Here is a 16,148-nt window from a genome sequence, read left to right as displayed (position 1 = left end):
TAGTGACATCCCTCAGGGACCAGCACTTGGGCCAGCACTGCTGAACATCTTTATCCTCCCCCTGTATGATGTGACGCAGTGCACTTTCAGCTCCTTTGTGGATGACACGATGCTGGGCAAAGGCCTTGAACAACCTCACCTGGTTCACTCTGCCTTGAGCAGGAGAGTGAGACAAGATGATGTTCAGGGCTCTCTTCAAACCTGAGTTACTCTGTGATTCAAAGAGTTTTTCCCTTGGAGAGGCTTTTGAAGAGAGAATAGATGGAGGAAGAGAAAAAGAAAAAAAGACAGAGAAGGACATAGAAGAGGTGTCAACATAAGTAAAGCAGTTCCTGTGAAGAACGTTTCTCCACTCAGATCATTAGTGGGAAATATATTTGATCAATTTGATAAAACAAGTGTACTTTTATCTGGTCATGACCTGGTGGTGAAATTTTGCCATTGGAATCAATCTTGGTCTGGATGGTCTGTAAAGATATAAAAGTTGGTAGCTTTCTATGCTCGTTTGGACCTCTGTGCAGGTACCCTACTTGAACCAGACCTTTTGTTATTTTACTCCTTTAAATATTTTTTTCTGAAAATTTTGCTTCCTGAAAGTCCACTTTGCATGCTATTACGGGTCTCCCCTGGAAGTTTGCCTTCAGAGCCCCAAGTACAGGCTCTGGAGCGAGCAGTTATCAGGGGAAGAAGAACCCTGAACGTTTGCATGTTGATGGATATACGTGTCGCCTGAGAGTTTGCCTCCAGAGGTTCCAAACACAGCCCCTGGAGTGAACAGTCCTCAGGGAGAGAAGACGCCTGAAGGTTTGCTTCATGAACAAATACATGCACCCGGAAAGAAGGTAAGCGTTACTTGGTTTGGTGTGTCTCCCCCATGCAGTAAATAATAGAGCAAACCCATCGCCCAATTCTTTAAGGTTGCACTTCTCTTTAAGAAATATAAATATTGTTCTGCCGTAAGCAGAACCCCCAAAATCACTGCCCTGTGACAAGCCTGTGGCTGCGAAGGGGACTGTACGGTCAGTTCTGCCTCTGAAGGTGACAGGCCAGCAGCAGGAACATGGCTGGGAAAGAACCTCTGCCAGAGTGCGCCAGAGGCCCTGCCCAGGAAGAGCGTTTGGAGACGAGTTGTCATGTCCATTCTGCCTGAGTACATGACGGGACAGCATCAGGCACATTGTTGTGTCTGTCAGAGGAGCTAAAAGGCCAGCAAGTCATGGGATTTAGAAGAACATGGTGAGGCTACTTCTCTCTGGTCAGGCTAAAGACCACAAGAAGTCTGACGGGTTGGGGTCCCTGCCTGCAGAGCAGTTTCTGAGATAGTCGAGCTTTCCATGGTTGTGGGAAGAGGCCGGAGAGGGGAAAAAAACAATAACTGGAAAGGACAACTTGGGAGGTGCATTCTGGATATCAGGAGGAAGAAACATCAGTGGAAGGGCAGTGCTGTGGTGCAGGAGGTCACCCAGAGTCGGGATCAGCCCATGGCTTTGTGTTTTAACAAACAGCCAGTGAGGGTGCAGTGAATGAGGCACGGACACTCAGGAAGGTGCAATGAGAGACATTTATTACAAACTCAGGCTTGCATTTATACTTGCTATGATTCTTGCTCAAGCATTTGCTGATTTGCAAAGTGAGTCATGACATAAACGATATATTTTGTGTTCCCACCAAAGTTACTGCCATAAACACAGGTTTTGTCTGTCATAAGCTATCCCTCTGTCCTTGATGTATCAATCCTGTATCAGTCCCTCTATCCTTGATGTATGCTGGAGATCTACAGTAATACCGTGGCACTCATGTTTTCATAATCAGCATTTCAGAGCCAGTTTTTCTCTTCCCATTCACATGGGCATCCTGTGAATGCATTGCTGCTCTTCACCCCAGTGCAGACAGGCAGAAGACCTTCTCCACCTGGCCCTCTCACCTCACCAGTGCCACTGTTTTCTACAGCACCCTCATGCTTGACTGCATGATTCCAGAACAGCACTCCTGAGACAGTTTGACAAAGCCTTTTTCCTACACCATCCTCACATCCCTGCTCAACCTGCAGCCCAAGAACCAGAAAGGCTGAGCAGAAGTGGAGCACTGAGAAAAAATGTTAGGAAAGCTTTGAGGTTCACACTGAGACCATCAGAGTTGTTGACCTGCTGTTGTGTTCTGAACAGGCCCAGAGGACCTGAACGGCATTTGCTGTGTCCCAGAAACTCACCTGGAAGGACAGGATATAGAGAAAGCCTTTGGTGTGGGAAGGGGCAGAGAGTTGCTGGTGGAGCTGGCTGGTGTCTCTGTCTCTCAAACACCCCAGAAAAGTTGTGGCTATCAGGGAGCTTCCATGGTCCTTTGAGAAATAAAATAGCAAAATTGTCTTCAAGTAGGTTACAAAGGAAGATGATTGGTAGAGTTACAGGCTGGGCAGCTTCACCTCAGTCGCTGGGCAAGTGATGGGGCAAATGCTCTTCCAGACATCTCCAGGCACTTGAAGGAAACAAAAAAGAGTGCAGAACCTGCATGGGAGGGGAAAGTAGGGAATGTTGTGTACCTGGACTTTAACAAGGCCTTTGACATGGTCCACCATAGGCATATTAGTGATATCTGGATGGAAAATAAAGATGAGAATGTGTGTGGGAGTTTGGCTGGATGGTCAGGCCCAGATGCCATCAGTGGAATGGACTCCTCCTGGAAGGCAGTCACTGTTGGCATCCCTCAGTGACCAGCACTTGAGACAACACCTGTGAACATCTTCATTATCTCCATCTATGATGGGTTAGAGCTCACTTTATGGTGCCTTGTGGATAAAGGCAAACTGCGGGGAGCCCTTGAGCTACCCCATCAAATTCACCCTGCCTCAAGCAGCACAGTCAGACAAGATGACATTCAGGTCTCTTCCAATCTGAGTTATTCTATGATGCAAGGAATCTTTCCCTTGGAGAGCTCTTTGAAGACAGAATAGGGAGAGGATGGAGAAAAGCCAGTGAAACAGAAGTACATAGAGAGAATGTTGCACTCTAAATACAGAACAAAATTTGTTTTCATAAGCCTAAAATTATTCACATAAATCAAGAGAATGTGATCAACTTGCTAGTACATGGCCTTAGTGTTGTTAATAAAAAACAATAATAATAAAAATCTGAAAATTCATAAAAACTAAGCATGCTGGAACTGAAGACTTTTTCAGTGATTGCCTTGAGTTCTTTTCTGCAAAGGTTTCAGCTTTTTCCTACCCCTAAATGCTCCCCCTCACCTTGAAATGAATCCACTACTCTAACCCTTAACCTCAAACCTTACCTCTAAACCAAAGCCCAAACCCCTAACCTCTCACACTTGCTCTACCTTTGTCCTTCCTTACCCCTCACATGAAAACGCTGGCCTTCAGCCTAGCCCTGACCCCAGCCCTGACAAAACCCTAACACTCAAAGCCTGCCTATACCCTAAACACTAACTGGACGCTCTTAGCAGAGCTCCAAACCCTCCTGCAAACCTTTGTCTAATCCTGAACCCTGGAAGGTGAGCTCTAATCCCTAACCTGAAAGCCTAACACCCAAAGCCCTCCTTTCCATGCTCTCAATCCCTCACCTTCAGTCCCTTTCCTAACCTGGACTTAGGCTGCTTGGCACCTTGGGGGCAGGACATGAGGTCCCAGAGCAGTCTCAGGGTGTGGGAAAAGGAATGTGGGGTGACCTGTATCTGATCAGCTTGTAAACCAAAAGGAGGAGACAGGTGAGAATGCTGTGCTGAGCTCAGCTGTGCCTTAGAAACTCCTACTCCAGCAGCATGGGACTGTGAAGGTGGCTGTGAGGTCAGTTCTGCCTCTGGAGTTGAACGGCATGTGGCTTGGAAGATCCTGGTGAGGTTACTTTTGCCTGGACAGCTGGTGCAGCTCGTCTTGCAGAACTCATCTCTAGAAGGGTTATCCCATTTCGCTCCACTGATCATATTCAGTGTTTTCTTACAAGGAAAAATTTCTACTGGCCCTAAAAGAGGCTCCTCACATGTGAATTTGTTGCTGCAGTTTTACATAAAGATAAGGACATGCAGTTGGCCTCATCACTGGCAGCAGGTGGGAGCTTCCTGCAGACTTCTCTGTTGCAACCCAATCTATCCTGCAACTGTGTGCTCAGCACAATACAGACTGAAGACCAAGCTGGACATGGGCACAGCCCTGGGTCTACTCTAGTTTACTGTTATGTGGAGCTCTAACTCTCCATGTACAATGGTCATCAAGATCACTGAACCTCCTGATGAAGGTTAGGGAGAGGATGAGTTGTCCCTTAGACAGCTGGAGAAAGCATCACAAGTTTAGCCCCTGGAAGTCTTTGGTTTAAGGGAAAGTAGAAGGTATTCCTTGATCCAACATAGTGGGAATGGTCTCTTGGATATGTTTTTTCTCAAGAAGACAAAGCAGGACTGCTGGAAGATGTGGAGGACAGCTGTGTCTGAAGTGTGGGTGTGGTGGGGCATAGAAAACCCTGAGGGAAGCGAGCGAGACAAATTGTAGCAGCGCTGAGTAGAGAAGAAGGATGACCTCCTCAACCCCTCAATACCTCAGCCCCTTGAATCAGTGCTGTGGTGGCCACATCTGGGCTACTGTGTCTGGGTGTGGGACTCCCTGTTCTGGAGGAATGGAGAGGAACCAGAGAAGCTCCAGAGATCTGCCAGGATAGGGTTTGGGGCCTTTGAGAGAGGCTGAGAAACCTGGGCTTCTTGAGTCTGGTGAAGTGGAAGCTCAGGGCACTGTAGCAGTAGTCTGCAACTGCTTGAAGGGTGGTTTCAGAGATAATGGAGCTTTGCTTGGTAGTAGGAAGAGAAGGAAACCTCCACAAAGTGCAACTTGGAAGGCTGGATGTTCAGAAAAAGACATCTCCATCCAAGGGCAGTGCTGTGGTGCAAGTGGTCATGCAGAGGGAGTCTGGATCAGCCCATGGCTTTGTGCTACAAGGAAAGAGCAGAGAGGGTGGAGAGACATCAGTGAAAGTAGGAAATGGTGGGATGAGAGCGAGGTAGGAAAGCAAGATGGATGTCAACTGCCTGAATGGACAAAGGTGCCTGAAGGGGACAGTATCAGCAAACATGAAGTAGACATGGCCAAGGGCTCTGGTGAGGCTGAAAGGCCACACAGGACCAAGGTCTGTGTCCCCCTGGCTATGGCAGTTGTATCTGTCTCTGACACCTACCAGGATAAACTCTGTTTTGAGACTCTGTCTGGACTTTGATTCTCGTTGCCCCTTTTTGGGGAAGCCGGGAGGGGTTGTACAGTTTCCTACACTTGGCCTTGCTCAAACTCACACCCCACTGCTCCAGGAAGAGCCTGAGACACGCATGAGGGATCTGCCTTCCCAGGGCCTGGGGTCAGGGTTTGGCCTTTGGCTGGTAAAACAAACCAAGGATTTTCTCCATAGCAGAACGACCTGTACAGTGCCTTTTCCTACCTGCAATCACAACCTTCAATTATCTTCTCTAACGAGTCCATGGAGAGGCTTTGTCAATAATGACCCTCAGTGGGGTCAATCAGTGTTTCAAGGTACTTTCAGTTGCGCTTCTGACTTCCACCTCCTGAGCAATTTGTTCAGTCTCCTCTCAGTTTCTGTAGTTCATGGACTAAGGGCCAAATACACCATGAGGCTCATTAAAATACAGAAAGTATTAATGAACTGTTTCCCTTCCTGCAATTTTCTTCAAGTCTTCAAGACTAATTTGAGCTGTTTCATAATGTAGCAAAGAAGGAAGATTTCAAAATGCACCTAGCAGAAATTATTCTGTATTTTGAAGGACATATTATGTTCCTTTTCAGTTCAGTGAAGAGGTGATAGTAGCATTCTCTGGTTGATAATGATCCAGAATGTCTCCTCAGTAGGTCTGGACAGGTAGGAAAAGCTGTCCCCTGAGGTCCAACATGGTATGGACAACGCTCCTCCTCACCTGCCCAACCTTACCCTTTCTCTCATTGCCCCCTGGGACTTGTTCTCACTTTTCATTACATCAGATTTGTCCACATTTCTCTGCAGCTGGATGTTACAGCTCCTTTGTACCATCTCCCAAATGCTCTTCCTAGAAAGCTGGCTGCACAGAGGCACCAAATCATTTTTCCTAATTACAAACAAAGAAAAGTGAAGCACAATTAAGCTTCAAAAATAATAAAACACACTCCTCCACCATAAGTTAAGTACAAGCTGCCTCTAATGAGGTTGTCTTTCAACAAGGGATAATCTTAGGAGAAATGTTTTAGGTAAGCAGATAAAAGAATAAAGATACAAACATAATTAAAGAGTTGACTAAGAAGACAATTAGACTACTGCAAAACAGGCAAACATTTAACTACCTGAAGTTCAAAACAGCAGCTGGCAAGTTGAGAGCAATCTGAACGAATAAAGAATAAGAGAAAAAGAAAACTGGAGAATAATGAAAAGGGCCTTTGTGTAGAGAGTCTGCAACTGAAAATGGGACTTTAGAAACAGTCATTATATCAGGACAGGTGAAAATAGGTGAAAGATCACAGAAATTAAATACACCATATAACAGGCAGAACAGTGACAAGGATGTTGCAGGAGATCAACACATCTTTGGAACATCCCTTTTGAAAGGTCACAGGATTGGTAGAGGTCTCTTGTGAGTGAGAAAAACCCAATGTTGCAGCCAAAAGTGCCAGCCAGGGAACCACAAGCTGCACAAGAACACTTTGGTGAGGAGTGACCTGTCCAATGAGTCCTCTTGGGTGACATTTCTGGGCACCTACTAGAGAAAAATGTGTCCGAGAGCCATCAGCATGGACTTAGCAAGGGTAATTAATGTCTCACAAACTTGATTGCCTTCATGATGAAGTAACTGCATTTCTGTGTGAGGGGAGAACAGTGGATGTCATTCACCTCAGCTTCAGCAAGGCTCTTGGCATGCTGTCCCTCACTGTTCTTGTACCCGAGGTAGGCCATTACAGTCGGATGGGTTGACAAACAGATGGGTGAACACCAATTGGATATGAGGCTGACAGAGCAGTGGTGAAGGGGTCTCATGCCCAACCTCGAGACCACTGGGACTTGCTGGGGGCTTGTGGGGCAGCACAGGGGACTCTGCTGAGACCTGGGCAGTTTAATACTTTGATAATCTGTGACCTTGAGGAGACAACTCTCACCACATTTGTTGATGATGCTAAATTGGGAAACCTCATAGGCAAGAGGGCTGTCCTGTCAGGAACATCACGACAGGGAAGGGCAAACGGCAGGTCCTGCACTTGGCATAGACTAACCCCTGAAGGTGTTGATAACTGGGAGAGAGGTCAGTGGAGGGCTGCTAAGATGCTCAGGGACTGGGACACTTGCTGGGAGGAGAAACTGAGGCAAAGGGCCTTTGTTCAGCCTGGAGAAGAGAAGGCTTTGGGCACCTTGTAACAGCCTCTCTGTCCGTGCGGGGAGGTTTTTCCAGAAGGTGGAGTCAGTCTTGTCATGGCCATGCTCGGCAGGAGGATAACAGACAACAATCAGATGTTGAAATGAGGAAGGTTCAGGATGCAGATAAGGAAAATATCCTTCTCAGTGAAGGCATCAAAGCATTGGAGCAGCTTCCCCAGCTTTGTTGTGCTGTCTCTGTCCTTGGATGTTTTCCAGCTCCCACATGGGAGCCTTGAGCAACGTGGTCTCACTCCACAGCTGAACGTGCTGTGAGGAGGAGGTCAGACCTGAGACCTCCTGAACTCCCATTCAGGAGAGTGGAAACCCGAATGGTGTTGTGTTGTCTTCCCCTCTGAGTCTTCCCCTGATGACAGCAGGGAATGTCCTCAGGTTCCCCATGACCAAGGAAGTCAGTCAGTACAGTCAGACCAGCTGGAGCTTGCTTGTCCTCTTGTGATGCTCAGCAATAAAAGCCATGAGAAGGGCTGAGGTGTGCAGGGGTAACTGCTACATGAACTGATGCCCAGTTTCCCAGGAAAGGGTTGGACATCACCTGCTGATGGCAAAGAGAATAAATCCTTTTGCTTCCACAGGCAATCTGTGCTTTTCTTTATTAAACTGCCTTTATCTCAAACCATGAGTTTTTCTTCCCCGTGTCCTCTCGAGTAGGGGAGTGATTGTGTGGTTTGGTGGAAACTAAAATGTGGCAGCCAGGTTAACCCACTACGTTCCTTTTTGTGCCCAACGTGGGGCATGAGACATGGCAGTTTTGTATTAACGGTGCTACAGTTATAGTAGCTATTTGGTGGAGAATGTCTGCGCAGGTCACTGAGTTTTCTGTCTGTGCCACTTATCTCCTGATTTTGCTGAGTTTGGGAACATGTTAATACAAACAAAGTCTACGGTCTTTGCTCTGGTATTGATGTCTTTACTGTGTTCGGGTAGGTATTCTATCTTGTGGAGAGGATAAGGAAACACATCTCCCTCTTCCCTTAGAATCACAGAATGGTTTGAGTTGGAAGAGACCTTAAAGATCATCTAGTTCCAGCCCCCCGACCCACATTTTCCTCTAGAAAAGTTTGCTCAAATCTCATTGCGTTGATTTGACTGAAACTGAATTAATTTTCTTCATGCAGTTAGAAACTTTTTTGCAGCTACATGGTCATTGTTTGGATTTAGTTTGGGAAAAATCAGATAACACTCCGGGACAGAGAATGTTTTTCTCCAAGTAACTTTCCAGTGGTTTTAAGTGGAACAAAGAGAATACAAGAGCCTATTATCTTAGTTGCTGTCTGGGAGCCAAGGTCTTTCTGAGCTCCGTGCCCACAGGTGCGAAGCAGCTGGGAAGGAAGGCATGGATGGGACAGAGCTTGACTGACAGCCAGACTGACCAATGAGAATATTCCATGACATCAGCATCAGGCTTCATGCTGAAGGAGGGCAGGGTTTTCTGGATGCAGAGATTGAGCCCTGTTTCAGTTCTACTGTGTTTCGGTGGAGTTCCATTTGAGAGTTTGTTTTGCTTTGACCTTTTGCCATTTTACCATTTTGCAATGACCTCTGGGCCTTTCTGCACTTTTCCCTCTTCTCCGGGGATCAGGTGTTCAGAACCAGGCTGCTCTCTCTCTTTCTTGGACCGGCTGCTTGGTGAGGAATTGCATTGAGTATCTTATTTTATATTCCATTTTCCATTTTATATGTGTTATTAGCCATGGTGGTATATTAGTATTATTTTGCTATTTTATTAAACTGTGTTTATCTCAATCCAGGAGTTTCTCCCTTCTCTTTCGATTCTCTCTCCCAATTTTGGGGTGGGGGGTGGGAGTGAGTGAGCAGCTATCGTGGTTGTGACTGCCAGCTCGGGCTAAACCACGACACGGGACTAAACAGAAATGTTTTCACAAGAACATCACCAAAACCCATTTTACCTTTCCTTTCATCTTTTTTGGCAAAGTCTCTCTCCCTTCCCCCACATCTCACATCTCTCTTGCACAGGTTCCCCCTGACCTCTCTACATGTGTCATCTTGTTGGAGGAAGCTTTCTGATGACCTTCATGACCTCAGAGTGTCGCTGTCCCCTGTGCTGACCAGTCAGAAGTGACCTCTCAGCCAGCACCCAAAGGGACTCGTTGTAGTTCTGTGCTGGAGAGGCCTCTTCACAGCCCACCCAGCAGCCCTGGAGGAAGGTCAAGCCCCGCACCACCCCAGAGGTACTGTGCCTGCAAACCAGCGCATGAACCAGAAGAGATCCTGGCTTATCTTTCCCTCCTGGGTGCCTCAGTTACCCCAGAGTATCTTGGAGGCAGTGGAGACCTCTGTGAGGACAACCGAATCAAGCCTAAAATGTAAATTTTATACAAACCTATGCAGAAGAAACAAACTAAGAAACAAACAAAGAAACAAAGAAACAAGCAAACAAACAAACAAACAAACATCTCTAAGTAATAGCTGAAAATGTCTTAATTTCCAGAATGCTAGGCTCTTAAGCCATTTCTGCGAAATTGTTGTGGTCACTGAGGGATGCTGATAGTATCTGGCTCCATCAGTACCGCTGATGGCATTTGTTCCTGATCAGCCAGCCAACTTCCCATCCACCGCATCATCCAGATCTTCCATTCAGACATCAGAAACCTGCTAAGACTTCGGGATACCACATTCAAGGACTGGCAAAAGTCCAGGTACACAACATACCCTTCTTTCTCATCTCATGCAGTTTCAGCCATTCCTTTCTTGTCCTTCAATGGCCTGGAGATGGTTGCAAGAGCATTTGCCTCATCACCTCCCCAGTGATTGAGGTGAAGCTGATCTACAGGTAATAGTCCCAGTCTTCTTTCTTGTCCTTCTGGAAGCTGGGTTTGTTATTTGCCTTTTCTGGGGATCTTGCAGTCTCCCTGATCTCTCTGGATTTTCCAAGATGTTTGAGAGAGATCTCACAGTGACTGCAGCCAGCTCTAATGGCACCTCTCTGGCCCTTCATACACCAAAAGCTTTCTCCATATCTCACAGTTCCAGGGGAGTGGCAGGGGCACAGTGAACACCTGTCTAGCCCATCAGGCGCTGTTTGGAAGAGAATCAGAAGTGAATTCTTCCTCTGTGCCCATGACTCCAATGGGGCCTCTGTGCCACTCACAGCTTTCCTGAGCATTTTTTAAGTGTCTCCCTCTCTGCAAACTTTCTGGTCCTCAGGCTGTAGATGGGGGGATTGAAAAGGAGCATGAGGATGGGGTTTGTTAAACTATTAAAGAGGGCTGTTGTGGGTATCACAGAGACAAGAATTAGGGTGTTGTAGAAAACAGCAGCCCTGGTGAGGAGAGAGGAACAGGTGGTAAAGGTCTTCTGCCTACCCACGGAGATCTGATACACACAGAGTATAACCTTGTGAACAGGAAGAGGAGAACGTGATCTAAAAAGCAGGTCAGGAAAAGAGAGAGCCTGAGTGTCACCGTGTCACTGCGTGAGAGCTCTAGCAATGTGGTAAATCACAGAAGTGGTCAACTCTGCTGGGACCACAGAACTGTACCCAGGACACAACTGAAACGATTCCTGTAGATGACGGAGGAGCCCCTAGTGTGTCTGCCCATGGGAGACAGACGTCCCAGGTCATGAGTCTTGTACAGGGCAGGGGATGACACACAGCCCAGTACTGATCACAGGATGTGGTCACCAGTAGTGAGCGCTCTGTACAAGGACAAGGTGCAGGAAACAGCACTAACGCAGTGATGAGCAGGGATGGTGCTGTCCCCAGCCACAACGCTGCCCATCAGCTGGGATAGGGGAGTGGATATGCAGAAAGTCTCCAGGGAGAACAAATGTCCCAAGAAGAAGTCCATGGGGATGTGAAAATGCTGTTTTGCCATCACCTGCACAATAATGAGGGTGTTCCCAAACGAAAAAACCATGCAGGTCATGAGGGAGAGAAGGATTTCCTAAGGGATGGGAACATTCCCCATTCCTAGTAGGAGGGCACCTCCACGACTGCCCCATTGCATTTTTGCCATGGAAGGTTTTAGGTCCCTCTTTTCCCCTTGCACTTGGTAGGAAACTTGCAAAGAAGGAGTTTTGGTTCTTTTGTAGATACTTGGGTATCAGTCAGAAAAACAAGTCATTGCAGGTACATTTATTTTTTTTTTTTTAACTAAAAATAGAGTAGAGCTCCATGTTCACATAGTTACAGGGTCACACTAGTAAAGTAGATAATGAAGTTGAAATGGGCTGTCCACATTCCTTTGTAGATAAAATTACTAAAGTTAAAAAAAAAAAAAAGACAGAACAAAAGACAACACAAACATAAAAATGACGACAACAGCAACAAACTAATGAGAAAGGATGGACCTGTAATGAGTTACATTATGAGTCATATGTTGAAACAGACGGACAGTCTAGAGGTTCTGGAAGTCATCGAGGCATCAGTTTCCACACTGCATTCTGGAGCTCCTGGTTTCTCATGCTGTAGATGAGGGGGTTCAATGTTGGAGGCACCAATGAGTACAGAACAGACACCACTAGATTCAGGGATGGCAAAGAGATGGAGGGGGGCTTCAGGTAGGCAAACATGCCAGTGCTGACAAACAGGGAGACCACGGCCAGGTGAGGGAGGCAGGTGGAAAAGGCTTTGTGCCGTCCCTGCTCAGAGGGGATCCTCAGCACAGCCCTAAAGATCTGCACATAGGACACCACAATGAAAATGAAACATCCCAAAATGACAAAAGTACTGAAAACAAGAAGTTTAAATTCCCTGAGATAGGCATCTGAGCAGGAGAGCTTAAGGATCTGGGGAAGTTCACAGAAGAACTGTTCAACGGTATTACCTTGGCAGAGTGGCAGTGAAAATGTATTGGCCGTGTGCAGCAGAGCATTGAGAAACCCAGTGGCCCAGGCAGCTGCTGCCATGTGGACACAAGCTCTGCTGCCCAGGAGGGTCCCATAGTGCAGGGGTTTGCAGATGGCAACGTAGCGGTCGTAAGACATGACTGTGAGGAGAAAAAACTCTGCTGAAAGGCAAAAGACAAAGAGAAAGAGCTGTGCAGCACATCCTGCAGAGGAGATGGCCCTGGTCTGCCAGAGGGAGTTGGCCATGGATTTGGGGACAGCGGTTGAGATGGAGCCCAGGTCAAGGAGGGCGAGGTTGAGCAGGAAGAAGTACATGGGGGTGTGGAGGTGCTGGTCCCAGGCTATGGTGGTGATGATGAGGCCGTTGTCCAGGAGGGCAGCCAGGTAAATGCCCAGGAAGAGCCAGAAGTGTAAGAGCTGCAGCTCCCGTGTGTCTGTGAATGGCAGGAGGAGGAACTGGGTGATGGAGCTGCTGTTGGACATTGGCTGCCTGTGGGCATGAGGACCTGTGCAAGGAGGAAAGGACAGTGACAAGTTAGAGGAGAATAAACAGGCTGTTTCTCATGGAATACCCCTTCACCGATGGATGGAGGTTTCAGCTCATTCTTTATTTCTATCAAGTGAGAAAAACAGGTCATCACACTTTAAAATGCAGCTTGGGCATCTAATTTCTATGAACACACCTCTGGGTGAAAACCCCCTAAATTGGTGTCAGAACAAAAACTGACCCAGACTACCACCCCAAACCCAGAGGGCAAGAGCACCAGGGACAGGTGGAGAAACAGAAAAGAACACTGCAGTGTTCCTGAGAAATAAACCAAGTACAGAAAGGCAGACGGGCATGGTGTGGAACCTTCTCCTGACCTGACTGTGCTGCTGCCACTCACATAATGATATTGTGGAGCAAGTACTTTTAGCACCTTATTTGTGTAGCTTGTTTCAGGAACCCTTCACCTGGAGGTCCAGCTGCTGAGATGGAGACTCGTGACCTGGACCCCATGGCTTTGGGGCAGAGGGTCTGCTGGGGAGGAGAGGAGACCAGGGGTTGCACTGGGAAATGTGTCTGCACTGCAGGTGATGGAAGGGAGTCCTGAATCCCCTCCCCAGCATTTCTGGTCCACCTCCCTCTCCCTGCCCATGTCAGTGCTGCCTGCAGCTGTGTGTCTGTCCCTGGGTCTGCTCCCTGTCAGTGTCACAGACCCCGTCCCACCCGCTGTGTGCTCAGCTCTGTCCTGCTCACACCTCCTGGCACTGCCCAGGGGCAGCTCTGTGTGTGCAGGGGCTCAGGAGCAGCTCAGACACGTCCTAACGAGAACTGGGATCTCAGTGTCTTCTCCAAAGAGAGAAATAAATCCCCATCTCCCACTGCACACCCAGACGAGCAAGAGTGGAAAACTGAAAGCACACACTCCTTCCCTTGTGGCTGTTGCTGTATCAATGCTGTTGTTCAGAAGGACCCTGTGCCATGTCTGTGGGGGGATCTGGAGCTCTGAGCAGCCCTGACCCACACAGCCCCCTTCAACCCCACAAGCTCCCTGCCTGCCCTGCCGGGGGTCGCTCCTTCCCCCCACAGCTGCTGCCATGGGATCTCCCGGGCAGGCTGAGCGCTGACCCTGGCAGGCGGCAGAGTCCCTGCCCGGCACAGCCCTGGGGTGCAGGGACCCTGCTCTGCAGGACAGCCCTGGGCACCCCTGCGTGCTCCCCCGGCTTCACAGCTGTTCAACATGGCCTGACAAGAGCCCCGTCCTTACAGATCCCACAAGCTGTGCCTGTGCCAGTTTCAGGAGATGCCTCCAGGAGCTGCAGCTGCACTGCCCTGCACCAGAGACTTACCATGGCAAGGGCTGCAAAGATTTCTGCTCCAGTGAGCTCTCAGTCATCCTCCAGTCCTGACCACCTTTAATCTCTCTCTGCCTTGCTCGTCTGCTGAGATCCCCAGGCAGAGCCCTCAGCCCTGCTGCGTGTGCAGAGGAGCTGCTCCTGGGCAGAGCTGTCTCTCTGCAGTGCTGCCGCTGCCATGAGCTCCCTGTGTCCCAGGAGCCCAGCCCAGCTCAGCAGCACAGGAGCAGCCCAGGGCGCTTTAATGACCCCTCTGGTGGGTTTGGTGCTGAGTCCATGGACCTCAGACCCTGAGGGGAGCTGAAGAAACTTCTCAAGAAGTCAAAGTTAGATTCAAACTCCAAAGTTTCTTGTACTGTTAATGCGCCCCACTGAGGGAACCTACTGAGAAACAATATCCAGGTTTGGTTAGAGAAGAAAACTGGAGGTCAGGAAAAGCAAAGTAAAGATGTCTCTGATGCTGAGGAAACCTGGATGTGTTTCTTTAACCAGAAGCAAAGCCTTGACCTCGTAGCATGGGAAGTCAGATCCTGTCCCTCCCACGTTGCCCAGGGCCCTTCCTGGGACAGTGTGATGTGGGGCTGTGCAAGGCCAAGGGCAGGACTATGTTCCCAGCCCTCCCAGGTTCCTGGCTGGGGACAAGGAGGCCGTGAGGCCCCTGTGCTGCAAGGACAAGGTGTCTCCTTACAGGCATCAGAGGTGCAGACAACAGCCACAGCCAAGGGGAGAAGGAGCTCATGTCTGGTGGGGCTTTCAGCCTCTTTCCATCCCGTGATCATCTCCACGACAGCCTGTCCTGTGCTGTGGCATCCCCTGCACCTCTGTCCCTGCAGGCTGCAGACATCCCCCCTGCTGCCCCACCTTGCTCTTGTCTGAGCATCTTCCTTCCTTTGCTGAGATCTCCCCATCCTCCCCAGCTGCTCCTTGAAGCACAAAGCCTTGGGCTGATGCAGACTCCCTCTGCTGACCTGCTCCACCACAGCACTGCCCTTCCATCACATTCCTTTCCGCTCATGTCCAGCCCGGACCTCCCCAGCTGCACTTTGGGCCATTATTTCTTTCTCAAGCTCTTTCCCACTATGCAGAAACCTCCACCACCTCTGAAACCGCCCTTCAAGCACTCTCAGGCTACTCCTGCACTGCTGCAGCCTCCCCAGCGCTGCTGGGCCAAAGCTGCCCAGGTCCCTCAGCACCCCACGCCATGTGCACAAGGTGCTGAACCTGCCTTGGCACAGCCCTGCACTCTCCAGTTCCTCCCTGCTGCTCCAAACTGGGAAGCCGCACACTGGCACACACCCGTGTGTGTGGGTCACACCAGTGCTGAACCGAATGGGATGAGAACTGCAGGTGTCTGGGTCCCCACGCTCCTCCTCATGCAGCCCCGTGTGCAGCTGCCTTGTTCATGGTGAGCGTGCACCACGGGCTGCTGTGGGGACCTTGTAGTGCCCAGGCCCTTCTCCTCAGGGTCACTGAAAACTCCTCATTTCATCTTGTCACAATTCAGACATTTCTGATGGGCGAAAACCAGATATTCACAAGGTCTAGACTCTCCCTGGACTGAAGTTTCTTTTGCTCAGCTATTAAATTTTGCATGCAGATGGCTTATCCTGATGAGGGTGTCTCTCCCAACATAAGAGCATGAGGCGTTACAGGACACTATAAATATCATCTCCTGGGGAAACAGTGGGGTCTTGGGTGTCTGATACTCATAATGTCAGAGGTCTGGAGTCAAAGGGATAGCTTCCCTTCATGTGGGAGAGCAGCAGGAATGTGTGGAGCTTTGCCTGGGGACAGACAATGTCAGCTGAACGTTGAGGAGTCAGCATGAGAGGGCAGAACAACATGGGCAATGTTGTGGTGACTGGAGATCAGCTACAGACTCACTGGTTAGGAAGAGGAATGAGATGAGGCCTCCTTCAGACAAATGAAAGAAGCCTCATGTTTCCAGGGCCGTGTCCTGATATATCCCAATATCTGCAAGATACCAGCCATCCAGGAGGTTTGGAGCACATTGACAACATCTTCCTAACACGGGTGACTGAGGAGTCAGTGGGTGAGGTGCCCTGTGGGACTTCACACTTACAGACTAGAAAGAGTTGG

The 16,148-nt window shown here is 48.9% G+C and overlaps 1 protein-coding gene across 1 annotated transcript; it reads right to left on the bottom strand.

Moving 5' to 3' along the window:
• Window positions 1-11,305: 11,305 nt before the first annotated feature.
• On the bottom strand, window positions 11,306-12,692 carry LOC308050583 (olfactory receptor 14J1-like; the record flags this gene model as incomplete). Its single annotated transcript, XM_080360746.1, has 1 exon — window positions 11,306-12,692. The coding sequence occupies one exon, from the start codon at window positions 12,690-12,692 to the stop codon at window positions 11,775-11,777; it is 918 nt and encodes a 305-aa protein (XP_080216872.1). The 3' UTR covers window positions 11,306-11,774.
• Window positions 12,693-16,148: the final 3,456 nt, after the last annotated feature.

This window comes from Nesoenas mayeri, assembly GCF_963082525.1.
Source record: "Nesoenas mayeri genome assembly, chromosome: 29".
NCBI classification, from domain to species: domain Eukaryota; kingdom Metazoa; phylum Chordata; class Aves; order Columbiformes; family Columbidae; genus Nesoenas; species Nesoenas mayeri.
Note: the sequence above shows the minus strand (reverse complement) of the source record. Positions and strands in the feature narration are given on the sequence as shown.